The sequence below is a fragment of the Triticum aestivum genome, chromosome 5A (genome assembly GCF_018294505.1).
Source record: "Triticum aestivum cultivar Chinese Spring chromosome 5A, IWGSC CS RefSeq v2.1, whole genome shotgun sequence".
Lineage (NCBI taxonomy): Eukaryota > Viridiplantae > Streptophyta > Magnoliopsida > Poales > Poaceae > Triticum > Triticum aestivum.
The window spans coordinates 376686878-376711802 of record NC_057806.1 but is presented as its reverse complement, the minus strand read 5'-3'; the positions used below and the strand labels follow the sequence as shown (position 1 = coordinate 376711802).

General features: G+C 43.4%; 1 protein-coding gene across 1 annotated transcript; it reads right to left on the bottom strand.

Annotated features, from left to right (window-relative positions):
• Positions 1-14424: 14424 nt before the first annotated feature.
• Positions 14425-20886, bottom strand: LOC123103457 (protein PHR1-LIKE 2). The gene is made up of 7 exons (XM_044525049.1): positions 20585-20886; positions 20110-20510; positions 17594-17670; positions 17454-17508; positions 15416-15485; positions 15209-15278; positions 14425-14976 (listed from the first exon to the last, which is right to left on the bottom strand). Exons 2-7 carry the CDS (start codon positions 20285-20287, stop codon positions 14659-14661), a joined length of 768 nt encoding a protein of 255 aa, XP_044380984.1. The 5' UTR covers positions 20288-20510; positions 20585-20886; the 3' UTR covers positions 14425-14658.
• Positions 20887-24925: the final 4039 nt, after the last annotated feature.

The following is a 24925-nucleotide window of genomic DNA, read 5'->3' as shown; positions in this document are numbered from 1 at the left end:
GAAGATCTTTATCGGTCAGACCGCATAACTACATACGTTGTTCCCTTTGTCATCGGTATGTTACTTGTCCGAGATTTGATTGTCGGTATCTCAATACCTAATTCAATCTCGTTGCCGGCAAGTCTCTTTACTCGTTCCGTAATACATCATTCCTCAACTAACTCATTAGTTGCAATGCTCGCAAGGCTTAAGCGATGTGCATTACCGAGAGGGCCCAGAGATACCTCTCCGACAATTGGACTGACAAATCCTAATCTCGAAATATGCCAACCCAACAAGTACCTCCGAAGACACCTGTAGAGCACCTTTATAATCACCCAGTTATGTTGTGAAGTTTGGTAGCACACAAAGTGTTCCTATGGTAAACGGGAGTTGCATAATCTCATAGTCATAGGAACATGTATAAGTCATGAAGAAAGCAATAGCAACATACTAAACGATCGGGTGCTAAGCTAACGGAATGGGTCAAGTCAATCACATCATTCTCCTAATGATGTGATCCCGTTAATCAAATGACAACCCATGTCAATGGCTAGGAAACTTAACCATCTTTGATCAACGAGCTAGTCAAGTAGAGGCATACTAGTGACATACTGTTTGTTTATGTATTCACACATGTATTATGTTTCCGGTTAATACAATTCTAGCATGAATAATAAACATTTATCATGATATAGGGAAATAAATAATAGCTTCATTATTGCCTCTAGGGCATATTTCCTTCCAAAACATCCAGGAGCACTACTAAACCCTATTTCCACCGCCGCAACCTTCTGTACCCAAGAGATCCCATCTTGGGGCCTTTTCCGGAGCTCCGCCGGAGGGGGAATCGATCACGGAGGGCTTCTACATCAACACCATAGCCTCTCCGATGATGTGTGAGTAGTTTACCACAGACCTTTGGGTCCATAGTTATTAGCTAGATGGCTTCTTATCTCTCTTTGGAGCTCAATACAATGTTCTCCTCGATCTTCTTGGAGATCTATTCGATGTAACTCTTTTTGCGGTGTGTTTGACGAGATCCGGTGAATTGTGGGTTTGTGACCAAGTTTATCTATGAACAATATTTGATTCTTCTCTGAAATCTTTTATGTATGATTGGTTATCTTTGCAAGTCTCTTCGAATTATCAGTTTGGTTTGACCTACTAGATTGATCTTTCTTGCAATGGGAGAAGTGCTTAGCTTTGGGTTCAATCTTGCGGTTTCCTTTCCCAGTGACAGCAGGGGCAGCAAGGTACGTATTGTATTGTTGCCATCGAGGATAAAAAGATGGGGTATATATATCATATTGCTTGAGTTATCCCTCTACATCATGTCATCTTGCCTAATGTGTTATTCTGTTCTTATGAACTTAATACTCTAGATGCATGCTGGATAGCGGTCAATGTGTGGAGTAATAGTAGTAGATGCAGAATCGTTTCAGTCTACTTGTCGCGGACGTGATACCTATATACATGATCATGCCTAGATATTCTCATAATTATGCACTTTTCTATCAATTGCTCAACAATAATTTGTTCACCCACCGTAATACTTATGCTATCTTGAGAGAAGCCACTAGTGAAACCTATGGCCCCTGGGTCTATCTTTTATCATATAAGTTTCCCATCTATTTTATTTTGCAATCTTTACTTTCAATCTATATCATAAAAATATCCAAAATATTTATCTTATTATTATTATTATCTCTATCAGATCTCACTCTCATAAGTGACAGTGAAGGGATTGACAATCCCTTTATCGCGTTGGTTGCGAGGTTCTTATTTGTTTGTGTAGGTACGAGGGACTTGTGTTAGTCTCCTACTGGATTGATACCTTGGTTCTCAAAAACTGAGGGAAATACTTACGCTACTTTGCTGCATCACCCTTTCCTCTTCAAGGGAAAACCAACGCAGTGCTCAAGAGGTAGCAAGAAGGATTTATGGCACCGTTGCCGGGGAGGTTGCACCAAGTCAAGTCAAGATTTGATCTTCCATCAACGAGCCATTTCTGGCGCTGTTATCGGGGAGATCTACGCACAAGTCAAGACATACCAAGTACCCATCACAAACTCTTATCCCTCGCATTACATTATTTGCCATTTGCCTTTCGTTTTCCTCTCCCCCACTTCACCCTTGCCATTTTATTCGCCCTCTTTTTTCGCTCGCCTCTTTTTCCGTCGCCTCTTGCTTGCTTGTGTATTGGATTGTTTGTCACGATGGCTCAAGATAATACTAAATTGTGTGATTTTTCCAATACCAACAATAATGATTTTATTAGCACTCCGATTTCTCCTCTTACTGATGCTGGATCTTGTGAAATTAATACTGATTTGCTGAATCTTGTCATGAAGGATCCGTTCTCGGGCCTTCCTAGTGAAGATGCCGCTACCCATCTAAACAGCTTTGTTGATTTGTGTGATATGCAAAAGAAGAAATATGTAGATAATGATATTGTTAAATTGAAGCTACTTTCATTTTCGCTTAGAGAACGTGCTAAAACTTGGTTTTCGTCTTTGCCTAAAAATAGTATTGATTCTTGGAACAAGTGCAAAGATGCTTTTATCTCTAAGTATTTTTCCTCCCGCTAAGATCATCTCTCTTAGAAACGATATTATGAATTTTAAGCAACTAGATCATGAGCATGTTGCACAATCTTGGGAGAGGATGAAATTAATGATTTGCAATTGCCCTACACATGGTTTGTATTTGTGGATGATCATACAAATTTTTATGCTGGATTGAATTTTGCTTCTAGAAATATTTTAGGGTCGCAGGAGGCACTCTTATGGAAATAACTTTAGGAGAAGCTACCAAACTCCTAGATAATATTATGGTTAATTATTCTCAATGGCACACCGAAAGATCTACTAGTAAAAAGGTTCATGCTATAAAAGAAATTAATGTTTTCAGTGGAAAGATGGATGAACTTATGAAATAGTTTGCTAATAAGAGTGTTTCTTCTGATCCTAATGATATGCCTTTGTCTACCTTGATTGAGAATAATAATGAATCTATGTATGTGAATTTTGTTGGTAGGAATAACTTTGGTAACAACGCGTATAGAGGAAACTTTAATCCTAGGCCGTATCCTAATAATTCCTCTAATAATTATGGTAATTCCTACAACAATTCTTATGGAAATAATAATAAGATGCCCTCTTATTTTGAATCTAGTACTAAAGAATTTATTAGTTCGCAAAAGAGTTTCAATGCTTTGATTGAAGAAAAATTGTCTAAGATTGATGAGTTGGCTAGGAACATGGATAGAATTTCTCTTGATGTTGATTATTTGAAACATAGACCTATCCCACCAAAGCATGATATCAATGAGTCTCTCAAAGCCATGATAATTTCCATTGATGAGTGCAAAGAAAGAACCACTAGGATGCGTGCTAAAAAAGATTGCTTTATTAAAGCGTCTTCTTCTAGTTTTGGTGATAATAAGGATGAAGATCTAAAAGTGATTGATGCGTCTCCTATTAAATCTTTGTTTTGCAATATGAATCTTGATAATGATGGGACTGGAGATGAGTCAACTTTACTTAAAAGGCGTCCCAATGATTCGGAGTTTTTAGATCTTGATGCAAAAATTGATAAAAGTGGGATTGGAGAGGTCAAAACTTTACATAGCAATGAACCCACTATTTTGGGTTTCAAGGAATTTAATTATGATAATTGCTCTTTGATAGATTGTATTTCCTTGTTGCAACCCATGCTAAATTCTCCGCATGCTTATAGTCAAAATAAAGCTTTTACCAAACATATCGTTGATGCTTTAATGCAATCTTATGAAGAAAAACTTGAATTAGAAGTTTCTATACCTAGAAAACTTCATGATAAGTGCGAACCTACTATTAAAATTAAAATTAAAGATCGTGAATGCTATGCTTTATGTGATTTGGGTGCTAGCGTTTCCATGATTCCAAAAACTTTGTGTGATGTGTTACGTTTTCATGAATTTGATGATTGTTCTTTAAATTTGCATCTTGCGGATTCCACTATTAAGAAACCTATAGGAAGGATTAATGATGTTATTATTGTTGCAAATAGGAATTATTTGCCCGTAGATTTCATTGTTCTTGATATTGATTGCAATCCTACATGTCCCATTATTCTTGGTAGACCTTTCCTTAGAACTATTGGTGCAATTATTGATATGAAAGAAGGAAATATTAGATTCCAATTTCCGTTAAGGGGAGGCATGGAACACTTTCCTAGAAAGAAAATTAAATTACCTTATGAATCTATTATGAGAGCCACTTATGTATTGCATACCAAAGATGATAATACCTAAATATATTCTTATTTTTATGCCTAGCTAGGGGCGTTAAACGATAGCGCTTGTTGGGAGGCAACCCAATTTTATTTTTTTCTTGCTTTTTGGTTCTGTTTAGTAATAAATAATTCATCCAGTCTCTGTTTAGATGTGGTTTTATGCTTTTAATTAGTGTTTGTGCCAAGTAGAACCTTTGGGAAGACTTGGGGGAAGTTTTAGCGATCTTGCTGTAAAAAACAGAAACTTTAGCACTCACGAGATTTGCTGCCATTATTTACTGGAGGGTGCGATTAGGTTGATTATTTTTGCATATGATTAATAGACAAATTCCTCACTTCCACCAGTTTATTTCAGAATTTTTGGGGTTACATAAGTATTCGAAACCTACAGATTACTACAGACTGTTCCGTTTTGACAGATTCTGTTTTTCGTGTGTTGTTTGCTTATTTTGATGCATCTATGGCTAGTATCGAAGGGTATGAACCATAGAGAATTGAAATAAATTAGGTTTAACACCAATATAAATAAATAATTAGTTCATTACAGTACCTTAAGTGGTGGTTTGTTTTCTTATACTAACGGAGCTCATGAGATTTTCTATTGAGTTTTGTGTTGTGAAGTTTTCAAGTTTTGGGTAAAGATTTGATGGATTATAGAACAAGGAGTGGCAAGAGCCTAAGCTTGGGGATTCCCAAGGCACCCCAAGGTAAAATGCAAGGACAACCAAAAGCCTAAGCTTGGGGATGCCCTGGAAGGCATCCTCTCGTTCGTCTTCTTCCATCGGTAACTTTACTTGAGGCTATATTTTTATTCACCACATGATATGTGTTTTGCTTGGAGCGTCTTGTATGATTGAGTCTTTGCTTTTTAGTTTAAGACAATCATCCTTGATGTACACACCTTGTGGGAGATACACACATGAATTGGAATTTATTAGAGTACTCTATGTGCTTCACTTATATCTTTTGAGCTAGATAATTTTGCTCTAGTACTTCACTTATATCTTTTAGAGCACGGTGGTGGTTTTATTTTATAGAAATTGTTGATCTCTCATGCTTCACTTATATTATTTTGAGAGTCCTTTAGAGCAGCATGGTAATTTGCTTTGGTTATGAAATTAGTCCTAATATGATAGGCATCCAAGATGGGTATAATAAAAACTATCATAGAAAATGCATTGAATACTATGAGAAGTTTGATACTTGATAATTGTTTTGAGATATAAAGATGGTGATATTAGAGTGTGCTAGTTGAGTAGTTGTGAATTTTAGAAATACTTGTGTTGAAGATTGCAAGTCCCGTAGCATGCACGTATGATGATCGTTGTGTAACAAATTTGAACCATGAGGTGTTCTTTGATTGTCTTCCTTATGAGTGGCGGTCGGGGACGAGCGATGGTCTTTTCCTACCAATCTATCCCCCTAGGAGCATGTGCGTAATGCTTGGTTTTTGATGACTTGTAGATTATACGCACTCTCACCTTTCCATCATTGCTAGCCTCTTCGGTATCGTGCATTGCCCTTTCTCACCTTGAGAGTTGGTGCAAACTTCGCCGGTGCATCCAAACTCCGTGATATGATACACTCTATCTGTCAGGACCCCGATTCCAAGTCACATCGATCTAGCCGGTAACACCTCATATCACATTGCGGCCTCACGCACGGTATCCCCACGGGTGTCGCCTTACCATGGCCCGGGACCGTTTGCGCCTTTTGGCTCACGTATATGATAGTGTCGCTAGCATCCATATGACAGAGAACCCGGGCCGACATGGCTAGTCGTGAACCCAAAGCGGCACAGACCTATGGAGACAGGCATACATGAATCACATCGAGCATGTCGGTCATCAGCATGTGAATCCGGGCTGTAGCACTGGGCTAACAGGACTCCGGGAAACCCGGGCTGTAGTAGGCTAGACAGGACTCCGGAAGTCACCGCGTGACATTTCCCCGAAGGGACAGACATAGGAACGAAGTGAAACACATGCCGGCCAGTCAAGTGTCCTGAGAAGTAGTGCTGGGCTAGCAGGACTCCGGTGATCCGGGCTGTAGCGGACTACTATGGCTCGAGGAGCACTAGACTACATTTCCCCATAAGAAAGGCTGCCAAGGATAAACAACTAGATTGTTGGATCCCACACATACCAAGCATTTCAATCATACACACAATGTGCTCGATATGTGCAAATACAACATGGCATCACAACAAAACTCTACAACTCAAGTACTTTATTTAAAGGCTCCAGAGAGCCATACATAACATGTTCATACAGGTAGGGGTCACACGACCTGACACTCAAGTCATACAATCATACAAGCACATGCGGAAGCAACTAGTCTGAGTACAGACACTAGAAAGAAAGAAGGCTTCTCGAAGCCTGTCTATCTACATAGGGCCCTCCATGGCCAGGATCACCACCTGGGTGGCTAGTCACTCGTCGACATCAAGGTCTGCGTAGAACCCATCGGAGGGGGCGGTGTTGTCGTCTGAAAATAGTAATTAAGCAAACATGAGTACAAAGGTACTCAGCAAGTCTTACATCAGAACCTACTATACATGCCCGTTCTCAAGAAGGTGGTGGAGTTATTGCAGCAAGCCAGCTTTGACTCTTGGCTAAGCTATCCTACGAGACCCCACTAGTAAAATAGTTTTCGCACACGAGTCCACTAATCACCAACACAATACTCCACCGGGGATCCTCCCTCGTCATTCTACGAGAGGGCCATCCTCGGTACTCACACTTATCTTGAGTCTTTTAGTAGTATCCATTAACTTGTCTATGAACTGTATAGGCAACCACGTAGTCCTTTACCACGGACGCGTCTATTTGAATAGATGATGTTAACCCTGCAGGGGTGTGCTTCTTCATACACGCTTTCACCACTTACCGCCGTTTACACGACATGTACTCGGCAACCTTCAAGCGGAAGCCCAACGAGGGTGTCGGCCATGGCCTACCTAAACACTCAAGTCTCTAGTCTAGGTTTATCACCTATCCAGGTTCCATCCATAGGAAGTCCGGCCGAGGTTTTCACATACGACCCCGAACGATGTGAACAGGGTCCTGAGACGCCAAACGGGCGCCCGGCATACCCGGCCACGGTGTATCTACCGCAACATAGCCCACCCCTAGGGTCAGCGCTACGCACGGCCGCCAACACATAACCTACAAACACCAGAAACTATTTGCAACTCCTGGATAGAGTACTAGGGTGATTAAGAAGCCGAGAGGGTCCATTGGTTTCGGGCCCAATGTATGGTAGTAACTGAATCTTAAATCACACATACAGATCTCAGTTCTTAGGGACGACCTCAATGAAACAACCCACCATGTACTCCTACATGGCCTCTCATCGATACCTTTACCAAAGCATGTTCAACACATCCCTCACATTACCGACATAATCATTTCACTCTAGCCCATCACCCAGATGAACTAGACCTGACACAACTCTAAGCATAGCAGGCATAGCAAGGTAGGAATCACATACATGGCTCAATCAACTCCTACACATGCTAGTGGGTTTCATCTAGTTACTGTGGCAATGACAGGTCATGCAGAGGATAAGGGTTCAACTACCGTAGCACACAGCAGTTTGAATCGCGTTGTCTTAATGCAGTAAACAAGAGCAGAAGCGAGAACATGGGTTTGTATCGGAATGATCAATGGGTTGCTTGCCTGATGTAGTGGTAGTAGGGTACTGCCCTTCAGACGGATACTCGGGGTTATCCTCGAAGGCAGAACCTACCACGAAAGACACACCGAAACATAATCAACACATGACAATATGCAACAATATGATGCATGCTATGACATGGCAAAATGAATGTGTCTTGGCCTAATGCAAGCTAAAACAGAAAGGAATGAACTCATTTGAATGAAAGATTCAAATGTTAGTTCATTTAACATAGCCTTATTAGTGCATTATATTATTTTGCTTAAACAGCAAGGTTAACTTGTTTTGTCATGCATGAAACCATTACAGATGGATAGATTGAATTTTTCTGATCATTTTTCATATATAATTTGTTTGATTTGGAGCTATGGTTGATTTTCTATGATTTTTAGAATTTTTGGCTATTTTCTGGAATTTCCTATTAAAGAATAAATCTAGAAAAGGATTTACTGCATCAGCATTGCATCAGAGTGACGTCAGGGGTCAACGGGCCGGTCCAGGTCAAACCTGACCAGTGGGACCCGCGTGTCAGTAGTTAATTAACTAACTAATTTTTAATTAGTGCTAATCTAAGTTAATTAGCTGGGCGGTCCCATGTGTTAGAGACTCAGGGGAGGTCAACCTGGGCCCACACGGGGTGAAACAGGGGCGAACTCGCCGGCGTTTCGCCACTGGCGAGGCCAGACGCGGCGGAGCAGCGCAGGTTTTGCACTCTGGCGACCAAAAGGACGGCGGAGACCATCTACGTGATGCGGGGAATGAGCCGCGTCGAGTGGTGGCAGTGGGTGGAGTTGGGGTGGCCGGAAACGACGGCGGCGAGCACGTCCGCGACGGTCGGAGTTCGGGCCTCGGCGGAAAACATGCTAGGTTGCACAACAGGACATGGGGGTGGCCGCGTTCGACTCGTGGGGATGTGCTTAGTGCAGTGGTGAGCTCGGGTGCAAGCTTGCACGGCCGTGGCCACGGTGGCGACATGGCCGGCGGCGAGGAGCTATCGGCTCCAATGGCCATGGTGGTTAGAGGACGCGGACGAGCGCGGGGAGAGGGGGAAACGGTGGCGGAGCTCACAGCGATCACGAAGAAGGGCTCAGCTTGCTCGGAGACGGCTTGGCGACGGCGAATCCGTCGATGGAGTCCGGCGGCCGTGCTCGGGGAAGACGACTCGTGGCGGCGATGTGGGGCTCCCGTGGTGGCGTGGCTCGGGGTGGAAGGAAGAGGGGATCGAGGCGGAACCTCTGGGCCGGTCAGAGAAGCGAGGGAGAGGCGGTGGCCGCGGTGGTGCTTGTCGGCGGCGACGGCTGCGCTCGGCAGGGGATGGGAAGGGAGACAGAGGGGGAAGAGGGGCACGTGGAGAGTGGGGAGAGTGAGAGGGGGACGAGGGGGAGTGTGTGGCACTCGTAGACGGCGTCCGGGGCGTCGGCAGAAGCAGGAGGTGGCCGGCGTGTGGCTGCGGGCGCCGGCCACGCGCCTCTCGTCCTCCTGGCGAGAGGAGGAGGATGACCGGCGCGAGCCAGTGGGCTGGGCCGAGCTGGGCCAGGCCAGGGCGACAGGTAAGTCTCTGTTCTCTCTCCCTTTTTCTGTTTTTCATTTATTCTATTATTTCTGTAACTTCAGGGTTTTATTAAAAATGCCAGGGCATTTCCAAAAATCATAAAATTAATCATGGCTACTGCTTAGAATATATCCAACAGCAAACATTTTAGTTTATGATTATTTGAGCATTTAAAATATTTTATAGCATTTAAATGCCCAAATGCAAATACTATAAGAATTAATCCAATGACCTTAAGATGTCCTAGAAAAATGTGCACCATTTTTGTCAAAGGTTTTAACCCAAAACAAAAAGGGTGGGCTTTTTTAGAAGGGCATTTCAGGTTCATTGAAAAAGTTTTTAGTAAACCCTAGTTGTTCCAGGGGGGTGCTGGGGGTTCTGTCATCCCCATTTCAAATTTAAAATAAATTTAAACATGATGCACATGTTCAACCAATCCTAATGCATGACTAACACAGGGATGTGACACTATCACACATAAACCTCCTTATATCTTCCTCAAAACAGCCACCATACCTACCTATTATGGCATTTCCATAGCCATTCCGAGATATATATTGTCATGCAACTTTCCACCATTTCATTTATGACACACTTCACCATTGTCATATTGTCTTGCATGATCATGTGTTGACATCGTATTTGTGGCAAAACCACCATGTATAATTTATCATACATGTCACTCTTGATTCATTGCCCTTCCTGGTACACCGCCGGAGGCATTCATATAGAGTCATATTTTGTTCCAGTATCGAGTTGTAATCATTGAGTTGTAAATAAATAGAAGTGTGATGATCATCATTAATAGAGCATTGTCCCAAATAAAAAAAGAGAGAAAGGACAAAAAAGGCCCCAAAAAATAAAGAAATAAGAAATAAAAAGGGACAATGCTACTATCCTATTTTTCCACACTTGTGCTTCAAAGTAGCACCATGATCTTTATGATAGAGAGTCTCTTGTTTTGTCACTTCATATACTAGTGAGAATTTTTCATTATAGAACTTGGCTTGTATATTTCAAGAATGGGCTTCCTCAAATGCCCTAGGTCTTCGTGAGCAAACAAGTTGGATGCACACCCACTTAGTTTCTTTTGTTGAGCTTTCATACATTTATAGCTCTAGTGCATCCGTTGCATGGCAATCCCTACTCCTTGCATTGACATCAATTTGATGGGCATCTCCCTAGCCCATTAATTAGCCTCGTCGATGTGATACTTTCTCCTTTTTTGTCTTCTCCACATAACCCCCATCATTATATTCTATTCCACCCATAGTGCTATATCCATGGCTCACGCTCATGTATTGCGTGAAAGTTGAAAAAAGTTTGAGATTACTAAAGTATGAAACAATTGCTTGGCTTGTCATCGGGGTTGTGCATGATAAGAACATTCTTGTGTGACAAAAATGGAGCATGACCAAACTATATGATTTTGTAGGGATGAAGTTTCTTTTGCCATGTTATTTTGAGAAGACATGATTGCTTAGTTAGTATGCTTGAAGTATTATTATTTTTATGTCAATATTAAAATTTTGTCTTGAATCTTTCGAATCTGAACATTCATGCCACAATAAATAAAATTACATTAAGAATTATGCTAGGTAGCATTCCACATCAAAAATTCTATTTTTATCATTTACCTACTCGAGGACGAGCAGGAATTAAGCTTGGGGATGCTTGATACGTCTCCAATGTATCTATAATTTTTTATTGTTCCATGCTATTATATTATCTGTTTTGGATGTTTAATGGCCTTTATTATACACTTTTATATTATTTTTGGGACTAACCTACTAACCCAAGGCCCAGTGCAAATTGCTGCTTTTTTTCCTATTTCACTGTTTCGCAGAAAATGAATATCAAACGGAATCCAAACGGAATGAAACCTTCAGGAGAGTTATTTTTGGAACAAACGTGATCCAAGGGACTTGGAGTAGACGTCAAGAAAGAAACAAGGTGGCCACGAGGCAGGGAGGCGCGCCTGCCCCCTTGGGCGCGCCCCCACCCTCGTGGGCCCCTCGCAGCTCCACCGACCTATTTCTTCCTCCTATATATATCCATATACCCTGAAAACATTCAGGAGCACCAACAAACCCTATTTCCACCGCCACAACCTTCTGTACCCAAGAGATCCCATCTTGGGGCCTTTTCCGGAGCTCCGCTGGAGGGGGAATTGATCACGGAGGGCTTCTACATCAACACCATAGCCTCTCCGATGATGTGTGAGTAGTTTACCACAGACCTTCGGGTCCATAGTTATTAGCTAGATGGCTTCTTCTCTCTCTTTGGATCTCAATACAATGTTCTCCTCGATCTTCTTGGAGATCTATTCGATGTAACTCTTTTTACGGTGTGTTTGTCAAGATCCGATGAATTGTGGTTTTATGATCAAGTTTATCTATGAACAATATTTGATTCTTCTCTGAAATCTTTTATGTATGATTGGTTATCTTTGCAAGTCTCTTCGAATTATCAGTTTGGTTTGGTCTACTAGATTGATCTTTCTTGCAATGGGAGAAGTGCTTAGCTTTGGGTTCAATCTTGCGGTGTCCTTTCCCAGTGACAGCAGGGGCAGCAAGGCACGTATTGTATTGTCGCCATCGAGGATAAAAAGATGGGGTTTATATCATATTGCTTGAGTTAATCCCTCTACATCATGTCATCTTGCCTAATGCGTTACTCTGTTCTTATGAACTTAATACTCTAGATGCATGCTGGATAGCGGTCGATGTGTGGAGTAATAGTAGTAGATGCAGAATTGTTTCGGTTTACTTGTCGCGGACGTGATGCCTATATACATGATCATGCCAAGATATTCTCATAATTATGCACTTTTCTATCAATTGCTCGACAGTAATTTGTTCACCCACCGTAATACTTATGCTATCTTGAGAGAAGCCACTAGTGATACCTATGGCCCCCGGGTCTATCTTTTATCATATAAGTTTCCCATCTATATTATTTTGCAATCTTTACTTTCAATCTATATCATAAAAATATCAAAAATATTTATCTTATTATTATTATTATTATCTCTATCAGATCTCACTCTCGTAAGTGACCTTGAAGGGATTGACAATCCCTTTATCGCGTTGGTTGCGAGGTTCTTATTTGTTTGTGTAGGTACGAGGGACTTGCGTGTAGTCTCCTACTGGATTGATACCTTGGTTCTCAAAAACTGAGGGAAATACTTACGCTACTTTGCTGCATCACCCTTTCCTCTTCAAAGGAAACCAACGCAGTGCTCAAGAGGTAGCAGGACACCGCCAGTCGAAGGGCATGGGCCATCGCCAGCGTCGACGCGGCTGAGGACATCTCCCGGCGAACCAATGGATCAAGAGGGTGGATGTGCTGGGTAGGATAGCAGATATGAGCAAGCCACTAGGGCTTGGCTACGAGGAGGGGTACGATAGCCACTCAGGTTATACGTTCCCATCAAGGATGTCGAGGACATTGCCATGCTTCTCATCCCCGAGGCCTTCTGGCCGATGACGAAGCAATGGCTCATCTTGAAACATCCTCGCATCCACAAGTTGTCTGCCTCTGCCAACAAATGGTGCGAGTTTTGGGTCCAAGTCCAAATCTTCCACAAGTAGATGATGTTGAGGAGGGACTCAAACTACTTTTGCCACAAGCACAAGATAATCCCTTGCGACTTGCTTGTCCTTAGGTTGTCGGGCCTGAGCTTCAAGATGCAGATCTACAGCTCGGGCACCTCCACCATGTGAAGGGTCAGGTGCACCGAGCATTGTTGTCAGGGCGGCATCGGTCATGCTCTTCCTCCCGTCGAGTTTGCTACAAAACAGTGCATCATACCAACTAATCAGTTTTACATGATGTTCTAGTTTGTATGATGCACTTTTTAATAGCATGCTAATGACAAGGAGTAGCGTTAATTGTGTTGTTGTTCATACGTGATGTCTGCTGTGAAGTGTTCTGTATTTGAGTGGAAGTCCATCATATTAAAATAGGTTGAGCAAAACAGCTACGTGCACACAACCAACCACCATGGTTTGCATCTGCTTACCCCTGAAGCACAATGCAGGTCCCCAAACAGCAGGCATAATCTGATCAATAATGCAATGAAGGCAACCAAACTATATGCAAAACATGATTTTTAGTATGCATTTACTCAGCCAGGCTCAGTCGAATCACACATCATTTTGATGCAGAGGCCGGAACTAATCTTTAAAAAAAAATGTTGAGTCACACATGCACGGGAATCCAAGTCGGCCAACACATTGAGATTCTGAATGAGGATGCGGTACATAACATTGGAGGGAGCTCTTCTTATCTGCACCTGAACCTGCTGAATGCTGTCAGCTCTCTCTCGTTCATTCAGGCCGTAGCCACATTTCTTTGCTCAGCACCGCCTGTCCAAGTATTCCCTTCATTTCATAATGTAGTGTGTCTGTGCTTTTTAAGATTTAAATTTGATCATAAATTTAACCAACATGGGCGACTGCGTCAGGAGCAAAAATTATACTATTGAATTTCAAAAAGTGTGAGCACACTACATTATGAAATGAAGGAAGTTTCTGTTTTCGGAGAGTGTGATTGGTTCTACCTCTTAGCATTTGTTACTTGCCTATGTGGAACAAAGGTCGAATTGGATTCAAAAGTCATTCTTAAACATTGGCCGAGGATTTCTCGACGCCAAAGCACGGACATTCAGCTACTCCCTCTGTCCCAAAATCAAAATGTAAGTTCTTTTACACTATCATAGTGTAAAAAAAGTCTTTACATTTTGGAATAGAGGGAGTAGTAGATTAACCCACAAGTCTGGTCCCGCAGGGCGCGCAAAATAGCCAAGCTCTTTAATCAAAACTGAAGCAAATGATGCGACAGGAACACCCGAGTGCTTACATGCGCAGGCAAGGCACACATTTGTACATGTGATCTTGGAAATGTGGCAAATGGATATATGTGTTTACTAGTAGGATCATAATAATGCCATGATATAAATAATAAAAACAGTGACATATCAATCACGGCACTTGACTAGCAGCACATTAGGCATTATATATATAAACATTGGTCGACGATTAATCGATAAAAAACTTGCTTCTTGGTATGCAGTAGCAAGAGAAACAAGAGTAAGTTTACAGATTGGCCGAGATTCGACATGGCTACAGCAGACGATTAAGCTAACTTTTCCACCCAGAATTTGGATCTCAGCAGGATGACTTGCGTTTGAACTCAGGTGACCTCTGGAGAAGCAGCTGGCCTTCCATGCCCGAGGGAGAAGGTTTGCCCCCCGGGCTGTGCATGTTGATCGAGCTGACGGAGAGCTGGTGGAACACGGAGGAGCTCAGCGCGTCGGTGGCGGTGCCGCACATGACGCCGCCTGAGGACAGCTCCGGGAGGCTCTGGTCGGAGACGCTGAAGCCGCTTGAGGCGAACTGCTCCGAGACGATCTTGCAGGCCTTCTCCAGCAGGGTGTTGATGTACGTCGTGTACGCGTCCATCCTGATGTCCACATGCTTCTGAACCTGATCATTTATGGTGGAAAGAAAAAGGCGGTCAGGTGTCGCGTGATGGACATCTCATTCATACTTCAATGCTAAACGTACTCCAACCTTAAATATGTACGTACTCCCTCTGTAAACAGATATAACTTTAGTGATCTAGACGCTCTTATATTTCTTTACAGAGGGAGTAGAAACTAGCGAGCACACAGGAGACAAGAACCAAGAATATGACAGAAGAAGCAGTCAAATTTACCTCCACTTGTTCATGCAGGCTTCGTTGCATTTCCATCTGTGCTCTCAGGGCTTCTTTAACTTCTTGACTTCTGCAGCGAGTGATTATAAAGTTCGTAAGCATGTATGTAGCTCTTTCAGATAGCACTATCAAAGTAGATATCGTAAATGTACTCGTATTCTTCCAAAAAAAAGGCATGAAGGACAAGGAGTAGCTCGTGGAATTTACTCTTTCGCATCTTGGGTAGAAACTCTGGGAGACAGGCTCATTCCACCTTGAGCATCAAGAAGATAGGACCCTGCAAATTGGGGAAACCGGGGAAGGCAGAAACAGAACTGAAATCAGAAATGACATGACCTAAAAGGAATTTTCCAGAGGTTTTCTATCAGAAATGGCAAGACCTAACAGAATTTTTCAAGAGATTTTTCAGGCCAGGACTATAGATGTGCATATTAGTCCTGAATTTCTTCATAAAATCATTGCAAAACTCATGGTTTATAATTTGACATACGATAGTCATTTGTTATTTTTGTGAAGTTACTGGTGATTGACAAGAAGAAATCATACAACGAACTGCATTAATCAATGTGTGTGGGATAAGTAGTGCTAGTACGCAAGGCAGATGCATCCTAAAGATGCAAGGACACAGCTGAGAAACTGACAGCACTGTTGATTTATAACCTTTAAAAAATTAAAACTTAAATGACCAGATCTTATCATTAAACAGCGATGAGCTAAAAACAAGACAATAGAAGTGCATTAAACAAGACTTCTCTTCTCATTTGCAAACTTTAAAATTTAAATGACCAGATCTTATCTAACTGTTGATTTATCTATACTGCTATATAGTGTAGCAATTTTGGAAGTTTGAATCCAAACATCAGAATTCAATTTCTACCGTTGATTGGACTCATCCAAGGGCCTAGGATGCTTGGATTCACAGCTACAGTAGCAAGCAGACTTCTCCAAGTCGTTCTAGAAACATCCGTGAATCAGCCCTGACCCCTTTCCGTCCCTAAAATAAAAGCAATAGCCCCTTCCATGTCCCCCCTTCTTACTATCACCCGATAGACGTGAACAGCCATATGTGGCGAGCACTTCGATGGAATCGCATCTACCGACAGTGCCGTATAGCGTAAGGCTGGTGTAGCATACATAATTCAACCAAGCGCACATACATGGCAGTCTCAGTTTACATGTGGGAACATGTGATGCATGTGAAGCTAACTAGTATGTGTAGTATATATTCTATCTGAACCCTTGTTTTCAGTTTGCCTTATGCATTGTGTTGGCCTATGGCTAAAAACTCTTGTAAACTTAACTTGCTTCTCCTTTTAATGAAAAGATGTGCAACTGCTTTTTGCACATTCTCCAAAAACATCCGGCAGCTCAGAGCTGCATCCACATACATGCATGTATCATGTCATGGCTGGTACAACAGAAACCAAAGCAGTACCAATACTGGAATGGAGTTACAAAGATTCGATAAAGAAAGCGTAACTGCAGTGGGAAAGTGCAATTCTAGGATATATCCAAAACACCTACCTTAATTTTCAAGCATTTGCACGTGAACTTGTGAACACAATATTATGTTGCAATAAGCGAAATGTCAACAAACACTAAAGTTGCTATTGTTAACCAAGCAAGATCAAGTTCCAAGTTTTTTCCTCTTTAATTACATGTAGATACAAAATCATGATGTGATGAACCAATTCATATTTTTTGTTAAAAGGAACTCTGCCTGGGGGGAAAGGCCACTGGGCATTTTTACCATCGCTCTGTCAACGCATTCACAACCAATTCATATTAACGTAATTATGGCAAGTGCATAGCTGCAGATAATGGTTGCTTAACTGTATTACCTACGATGTAAAAGACACTAATTCTTTCAAATGCACAACGATAACAATCCAAAACTTTCTGCTACAATACACACTAAAATTTTGCTATAGTTGATGCAATACTGTGTCAAGTGAAAAAATAAATACACCCATCTATACAAAAATTCTCCCTCACTCGTCAGTCCCCACTATCTTCCTTCCACAGATCTTTCCCAATGAAGAGATGTGCATCATAAGCAACCAAACAAATATTAGTCTAGGCTGCCTGCCATCACCAAACCCGGAAACTCCCACCAATCCTAACCTTTCAAGAAGTTTGCACTAAGTGGTTCTTTGCAACATACAATGAATCTGGTCCAAACTGATTAATCGACAGAACACTGAGATCAGTGGAGATCAGTAGACTGCTTTATAGTATTACTTACCATCTTTAGATTGCTCCGGCGTCTCTTTGCCAGTTTGTTTCCCCATTCTGTATTTCTGGTCATAAGAATAAAAGAGCAAATACAAATTAAAACAGTTGTATTCGAGATCTAGTAAGAAGCATGTGTGTATGCAGAAGTACCTGAAGATGACTCTTCAAGTGGAACAGCGTGAGTCCCTTTACACCCATTGTCCTTAAGATAGTTTTTGGTGTTGCTTCTGCAAGAGCAATCATGCATTTAACTACTATATTCAAACGTTTATTAAAAAAAGGTCATAGTGAGATAGTAGGTTACAGCGATAGCATTCAACTCTAATACAAAATGGAAATTTAGGGTTCTCACATGGTTAGATTATAATTTGGCATTCACATGCATATGGATATCATGCAAACAGAGATTGTTGTGCCCCAGGAACCAAGATTCAAAATGATGGAATGCAACAAATAATTGAACATATTTGCTTTCCGGCTATGATCATTACTATTGTCATCGGAATAAAATGCTCATTATTATTGTCAGCTAAACAGGACTTTAACTTGTAGCCTTTTGAATTTACATAAAGATTTCCTGACCAATATGGTGCCAGAAATGAATGCACCAAACATGAACAAAATCTCACAAAACCGTCAAGGAAAGGTACTTTTTGCATTTTCTTTCACAAACAAACAGTCAGAAGCAACAGGCACCTGAAATCACAGATTCACTTGTATCCCAGTCCTACAAATAACAAGAAATACAACACATGGTCGAGAAATCTATGTTTACTGATGGGCATGCGGTAACTAACCAACTTGAGAAAAATAGTCGCAAAAATCATACATAACATTTACCTAAATTATAATTCTTAATAAAAAGTCAGTGTTGAGAGGAAAAGTGTAAAAAGGAAAAGCTGACCTTTGACAGGAATAAAAAGTCAGTATTGAGAGGAAAAGGGTACAAAGGAAAAGCTGACCTTTTGACAGGATAAGCAGCATTAGCAATCACCCCCAAAACCCAGGCAATTAACTATAATGGTTTAAAACAACTGAAACCAAATAAAATACGTAAGGCCAAGAGGCTAAGACAGTGAAGAAAAAGACCCACTTCGTAAACCGCCTTTGTGCTATTTCCACACAACTTACAATGCCTCACAAACACACGCGCACACTGACAACAATGAACATTATCATCAAGACTTGGTGTATCATGAATGTCCACCATATTACTACTCCCTCTGTAAAGAAATTTAAGAGCGTTTAGATCACTACTTTAGTGATCTAAACACTCTTATATTTCTTTTACGGAGGGAGTACAATTTACCACCGCAACCAGCATACATGATCGTTACTCTGCCAAGCTTCTAAATATTTCTAAAAATCAACCGATACGACCGATATATCATCCAATATTTCCTTTTTATTTTGAGAACATGCAAGTCACTGCATGTATATGCATTAGATAGAAAGAAAGATGCCCGATATTTCAGTACTGGTGATACCAATACCAAATCAACTATCATTTGAAAATAATAATTCTACAGATATTGGCCGATATGGACGATATTTTGACAGATATTTTAGTCGGCATGCGCCGATATGTAGGTGACAGGTCATTTTTATCAAAGAACAAATCACTGAACAGGAAATTTATACATGTACTACTTCATCAGATTATTAAATTAATGTGCAATTTATGTAAAGGCACGTCTATAACGTTTTACCGTCATAATAAAGATTTGGCGAGTGCTTATTTGGCCATTTCTTATGCAAACTGCCAAAAAACCTTTATTTATACACTTGATATGCTCAAGTGTGTTTATTATATGTGGGAGTGGCATGATCTAAACACATAACTGAATCCATGTGCACATTTTTGTTTCGATACGTCTAACACATCATCCGATATATCGCCTGACATCCGATATTGCCAAGGTCGAACCGATATGAACCCGATATTTTGAAACTTGTCCACAGCTGCCTATTTGTTCAAATTCTGATATGATGCAAGCAACAAATATGACCTTATCCGAGCACAGATAAACTAAAATAACGACCATAACCCCAGACGTCATTAAAGAAAAGCAAACCTTGCATCCCCAATAAACAAGCCCCTGAGTGCGCAGAAACTTCTTTCCTTATTCAATGGATCATCGACATTTCTCTCTAGAGAGCATAATGAAATTATTAGTCCCTGCAGCGTGCTGGAATCCAATATCAGCCAAAATGACCTTTTCATCTGAACCAAAAGCCTCAAACTAAGACCAACCATATAGCCCTCGCAAGGCAAGACACATCTCTTCCCAGCTCAAAAGCAAGCAAAATCTGCCATGAGTAGACCGATGCCAAATCCAAGGGCGCGCTGAATCCTAAGCGCAAATGCACCGCTCCTCGTCCAACAGCGCGCATTTCAGCGAAGTGCTGTTGTTCCAGGTAACAAAGATCCAAACGTTGATCCAGACTTCCCTAAAACTTTGAGCGCAGACACCCCCAATGGCTCAAATCCTTGGCTCCAATCCAGCAAGTGGCCTCACATGCCGCGCTCGAGTGAAAGCGCACGGTCGCACCAACCAAGAAAGAGAACTCCCACCCAGCAAGCACGCATTGCCCTCCAATGGCCATCCCTGACGAACCGGAGAGCGGAGAGAAACGGGGGAGAGGGGGAGGGGGGAGCGTCTCACTCTCGGGCCCGCCGAGCTGGGCGACGGCGTCGACGAAGCGCTCGTGGAGGTCGGCCGTCCACCGGAGCCTGGGCTTGGGGTCCGCCGTGAGCACGAGGCTGGGCGCGCCGCCGGAGCGCGGCACCTCGCCGGGCCCCGGGCCGTCCGCGCGGTGGTGGATCAGGCCAGGGGGGAACATCTCCTCCTCCTGCTGCTCCCCAGCCAAGAAGGGAGGTGGAGGTGGAGAGGGACAGAGACCTTCTCCTCCTTCGTCCCCAAAAGCGAAGGATCCAACGAAAAGTTCCTCGCCTTTCTCTCTCCTGTTTCCCCCTTCTCTTCTGCGGCCTTTTTCCAGTCGTGGTTTGTTCCCCTCGGCCCCCCTCTCTCTCTCTCTAGCTCGCCCGGTGATTTGTGAAGCCCTCCTGCACATAACAATGGTGATTAGCGCAGATCAACGTCATTTTCTACTGTTCTTAGATTGACACATCCAACTTACTTCCGGTGTTAAATTATCTCGCCAATATCGTCTTTTCCCCACCAATTCAGCCGAAGTTGCAAAGAGAAATGAAGAACTTGCACTGCTCATTTACTGCCAGGAGAAGAACGGATGATGAGCCCCTGGTTGCTGCTGGTGCCGCTGCGCCGCAATGATTGGCGCATTGAATTTTCAGCAGCTCCCTCTGGCTTCTCGATCTGTCGCTGTGCGTGTTTGGTGAAGAGCAAATTGGCAACTGGGTTTAGTTTACTCTGGTTTTCCCGTTTCCTTAAAGTAAAAGCTAGTGGATGGACGCTAGCTAGCTCGGCTCATGCGAGGACCCAACGCCGGAACAGACCACTGGCTGCACTGCTCCATTTGTTTATTTTCCCCCACTTCTGTGATGCGTGCAAATAAAAATACTGCCCTGCACATGCTCGTGTCTGCGCCCGGACGTCATGCGCGCTTCCGCTTCCGCGCCTGGAAATCCAATTCTGAAAAGTTAATTTCATTTCTAGCTGCTTGTGGAACAGCCGGTGGCCAGTTGATATATTATAAGAAGTTGTTGATTAACGCGTTTGGGAAGAGAAAAACATGAAAGGGCATCTTAAGGGCGCGCTTGGATTGGATGTATTTGAATACACCGGTATTTAACTTACAGGTGTAATTTACCGAGCTGCGAAGGAGTTTCGGCTGGAAATGAAACGGCCGACGGAGGTCCGTATATTTTCTACAAGGGTATTTGAGTGGAAACGACAATCCAAACATGCCCTGAGTGTGCTTACTTGGTTGACTAAATTTGGGGTATCTTCAAGGCAAGAGAAAGGAGCGTAAGGGCAACTCCAACGCCGGTCCATGTCTGTGGGGTTAGGATCCTCTGCTGTAACGCAGCGTACGGTCATTGTCGTGTGGACCCGGTCCCATGTGTCATCCGCATTATAACACGGTACAGTACTGCAGAGGATCTCAATCCATGTCTGTGGCATGGCACAACGCGCGACCGCGTCCGCATTTTTTGTCTGTTTGACGTCCGGCCCACCTCATTTCTGATGTAAACTTACACCCGATTAGCATTCACACGAGCGTTGAAGGGACGCCCACGCGCCCGCTCCGTGCCCACCTCGGGCCCGTGTGGCAGCCGCCCACCTACTTCTCATCGTTCACGGCGCATGTGTGGGCGACCCCACCTGGCAGCCATCCAACCACCCGGTCGTCGTCCTTTTTAATGTGAAAGCCGTGGACCGGCCAATCCACATGCTCCCACCTCCATCTAGGTGTGCCTCCTCGAGCCCCGACACGCAAACCCTAGCCCCCCAAGCTCTTCCACCTTCCCTCGTCGACGGCAATGGCTGGCCGCTGGTTCCCTAGCCACAAGACAAGGAACGACCACGAGGTCGGGTCGTCATCCGGCCGCCGTCACAGCTCCACCCCTCCACCACCGTCTCCTGCAGCATTCCACATCGCGTCAAGGCAAACATCTGCAAGCGGTATTGGGAGACGGGCACGCTGCTCCCGTGGGACGACGTGCACCTCTCCATGGATCGGGTGCCCATTCCACCAATCTCGGTGTCGTCGATTCCCCATTGTGGGGTACTTAGCTGCACGACGAGCACGATCTACGCCGGCAATCTTATTTTGTCGACCGTGCTCTGAGCCCGCCACACGCACGCGGGCGTAGGCTGGTTCGCGGCCTGACGCCAACCCCTTCGCCAACGTCGTCCCCACCACTGCCCGCTCCAATGACCACCGACGAGGAGGAGGCGCTGATGAGGCTGGTGATGGAGGACTCCCTCCACACCCACAGTGAGCGCAAATGCAGGGCCTGGAGGAGATAATGGCCTTGTTAGCGGCTGGCGACTTCGCCTTCCCGGAGCTGGACGCCTACGTCAAGGAGGAGGCCATGAAGGATGTCCGTGCGGAGGCGCGGAGGGAAGAGGAGCTGACGGGATGGAACATGGCCTTGGTTGGGCAGTCCTGGTCGTGAACGGAGATCGTGTCGTCAAAGCCTGAGCCTCGGTGGTCACCGTCCCCGCCACGGGAGGAGGTCGTGCAGGCACCACCACAACCACCACAGCAGGTGCCTCCGGCCTGGCAGGGGCTGCCAGCCCATCTCTGGCAGCCATCGCCATACGTAGAACTCACCGGGGACGATGATGATGAGGAGAACGGTGGCTATTGAAGACGACGGTGGTCGCGGCAGCGACGGGCCTTTATCTAGTTTTTTTTAATGTTTTTAAGTTTTTGTATATATTAATGTGGTGAACTCGGGTACTATGGACGTTTTAATGTTTATATTAATTTTTTATATTATTTGCAATGTTTATTTGGGTCTTTTGGGTAAAATTTGAAGTCCAAAAAAGGGACAGTTTGGGATGCAGTGGGCCGGTTGGACGCACTGACGACGGCACGACCGCAAGCGAACGGCGTGTCTGTTTTTCTGCCCCAAACGTACAAAACGGACGTCCGTTTGGGGTCGTGCGTTTGCATTGCCCTAAAATCTAAACAAATAGCACGGTACAACCCCCACTAAACATATAAAAGATATTATAAACCGTTGTCAAATCGTACCCACTTTAGTATGTATTGGGGTTGACCCGCTGGTTCACGTGCGCCGTACTTTCGACTGCTCTAACCGCTGGTACGATCCAACAAAAAAAGAAAGAAACATGTCGCCTTCACCCCTCACCCCACCCAATCTGAAGCCCTAACGATTAGTTGCCGCCGTCGTGACTCCGGCGGGCGGCCATTTCCAATCATCATCGTTAGGCTCATAGGCGTCATCACACGTCACCTTCCACGTGCTTCCTCATGGCACACGGCATTGTAGTCGCCACCCTCCCCAGCGCCAGCACGTCGTCGTCAAAATTCCCCCTCGTCCTCGCACCCCCACACACGCGTTGCCGCCCCTGGTGGAAGGCGCCAGAACATTGTCGTTAACGCCCCTACCCTCTCCCATGCCGCCAACCAAGCCGAGGACAATGCGACACCCGACCTGCATTGAATCGACAAAAGGTTTGCGTATTTGCACTTTTCTTGTCGCAATTGTAATTCAATACATATTGAAATGGGGTGAAAATTCAGCCTTGCCTGGACAATTTGACAATGGCTTTATGCACATCTTAATGATTCCAAATAAATTTATGTGGACCACAATTATGACATGTACTTTACTTTCGCACATGTTTTTTTACATCACACATCGTGGTCTCGCAATTGAACTGATTATATCTGTGATGATGTTGTGTAGTGTTCGGATTGATGGCACACTTCATTTGACGGTGCATCGATGGAGCATCAAATCGGATATGCAGGTGATGATTCTGGTAGCGAGAATGAATCCTCCTCATCGAATGTCAACCCACGTCCCGAGGACGACATTTTACTATAAGTGACGCGAACGTTGACAAAAAATTATGACAAACAACAACATTGGCACTTACATGTCTTACTTTAGATCAGTACAGATACATGTTGATGATGACCATGAGCACAACAATGTAGATGAATCTTATGCTGAAAGCGCGAGCTAGATATGTTGAAAAGTATGCAGGACAAGGAATGATATAACAACAACATTAGCACTTACATGTCTTACTTTATTTGTACAAAGTAGATGTGGATGATGAAATGAGCAGAACGATGTCGATGATGACAATGAGCAGAACGACATCGATGAATCTTATGTTGAAAGCGCGAGCCAAGTACAATAAAAAAGGTATAGTGCAAGGAACGATATAACAACTAAGTGCTTACATGGTTCTTTGTCTAATTTTACAGGGGGTGGTCCTAGTGGGCACGATGACCTTGACGATGATGTTGAATTTGAACTGGACATTGGGTATGATGAATATCAACAAAGAGTCCCTGGATAGGCATTGGATGGTAATGGCAAAGACGTTCGGCTCAGAAGGGGAGGCGTATGTGTTCTACAACAAGTATGGGAAGGAATGTGGGTTCAACATTAGGAGTGACTTGCTGAAATGAGGAAAAGGTGCCACAGGAAGTATCCACTTGAGGAGGTATGTTTGTTCCAGGGCTGGAAAAAGGCAGAGCAAGTTTTTAACAATGGAAGGTCGGAACCGTAGGCTTAGAGTGAAGACTTAGTGCTATTGCGAGGCTCATTTAACTATGAAGTTTGATAAAACTCATGCAATTTTGGTATGTTGGCAGTTCACTAATGATCACTGATAACCCACAAGTATAGAGGATCGCAACAGTTTTTGAGGATAGAGTATTCAACCCAAATTTATAGATTCAACACAAGGGGGGTCAAAGAATATTTGCAAGTATTAGCAATTGAGTTGTCAACTCAACCACACCTGGAGATTAAATATTTGCAGCACAGTGATCAGTAGCACAGTA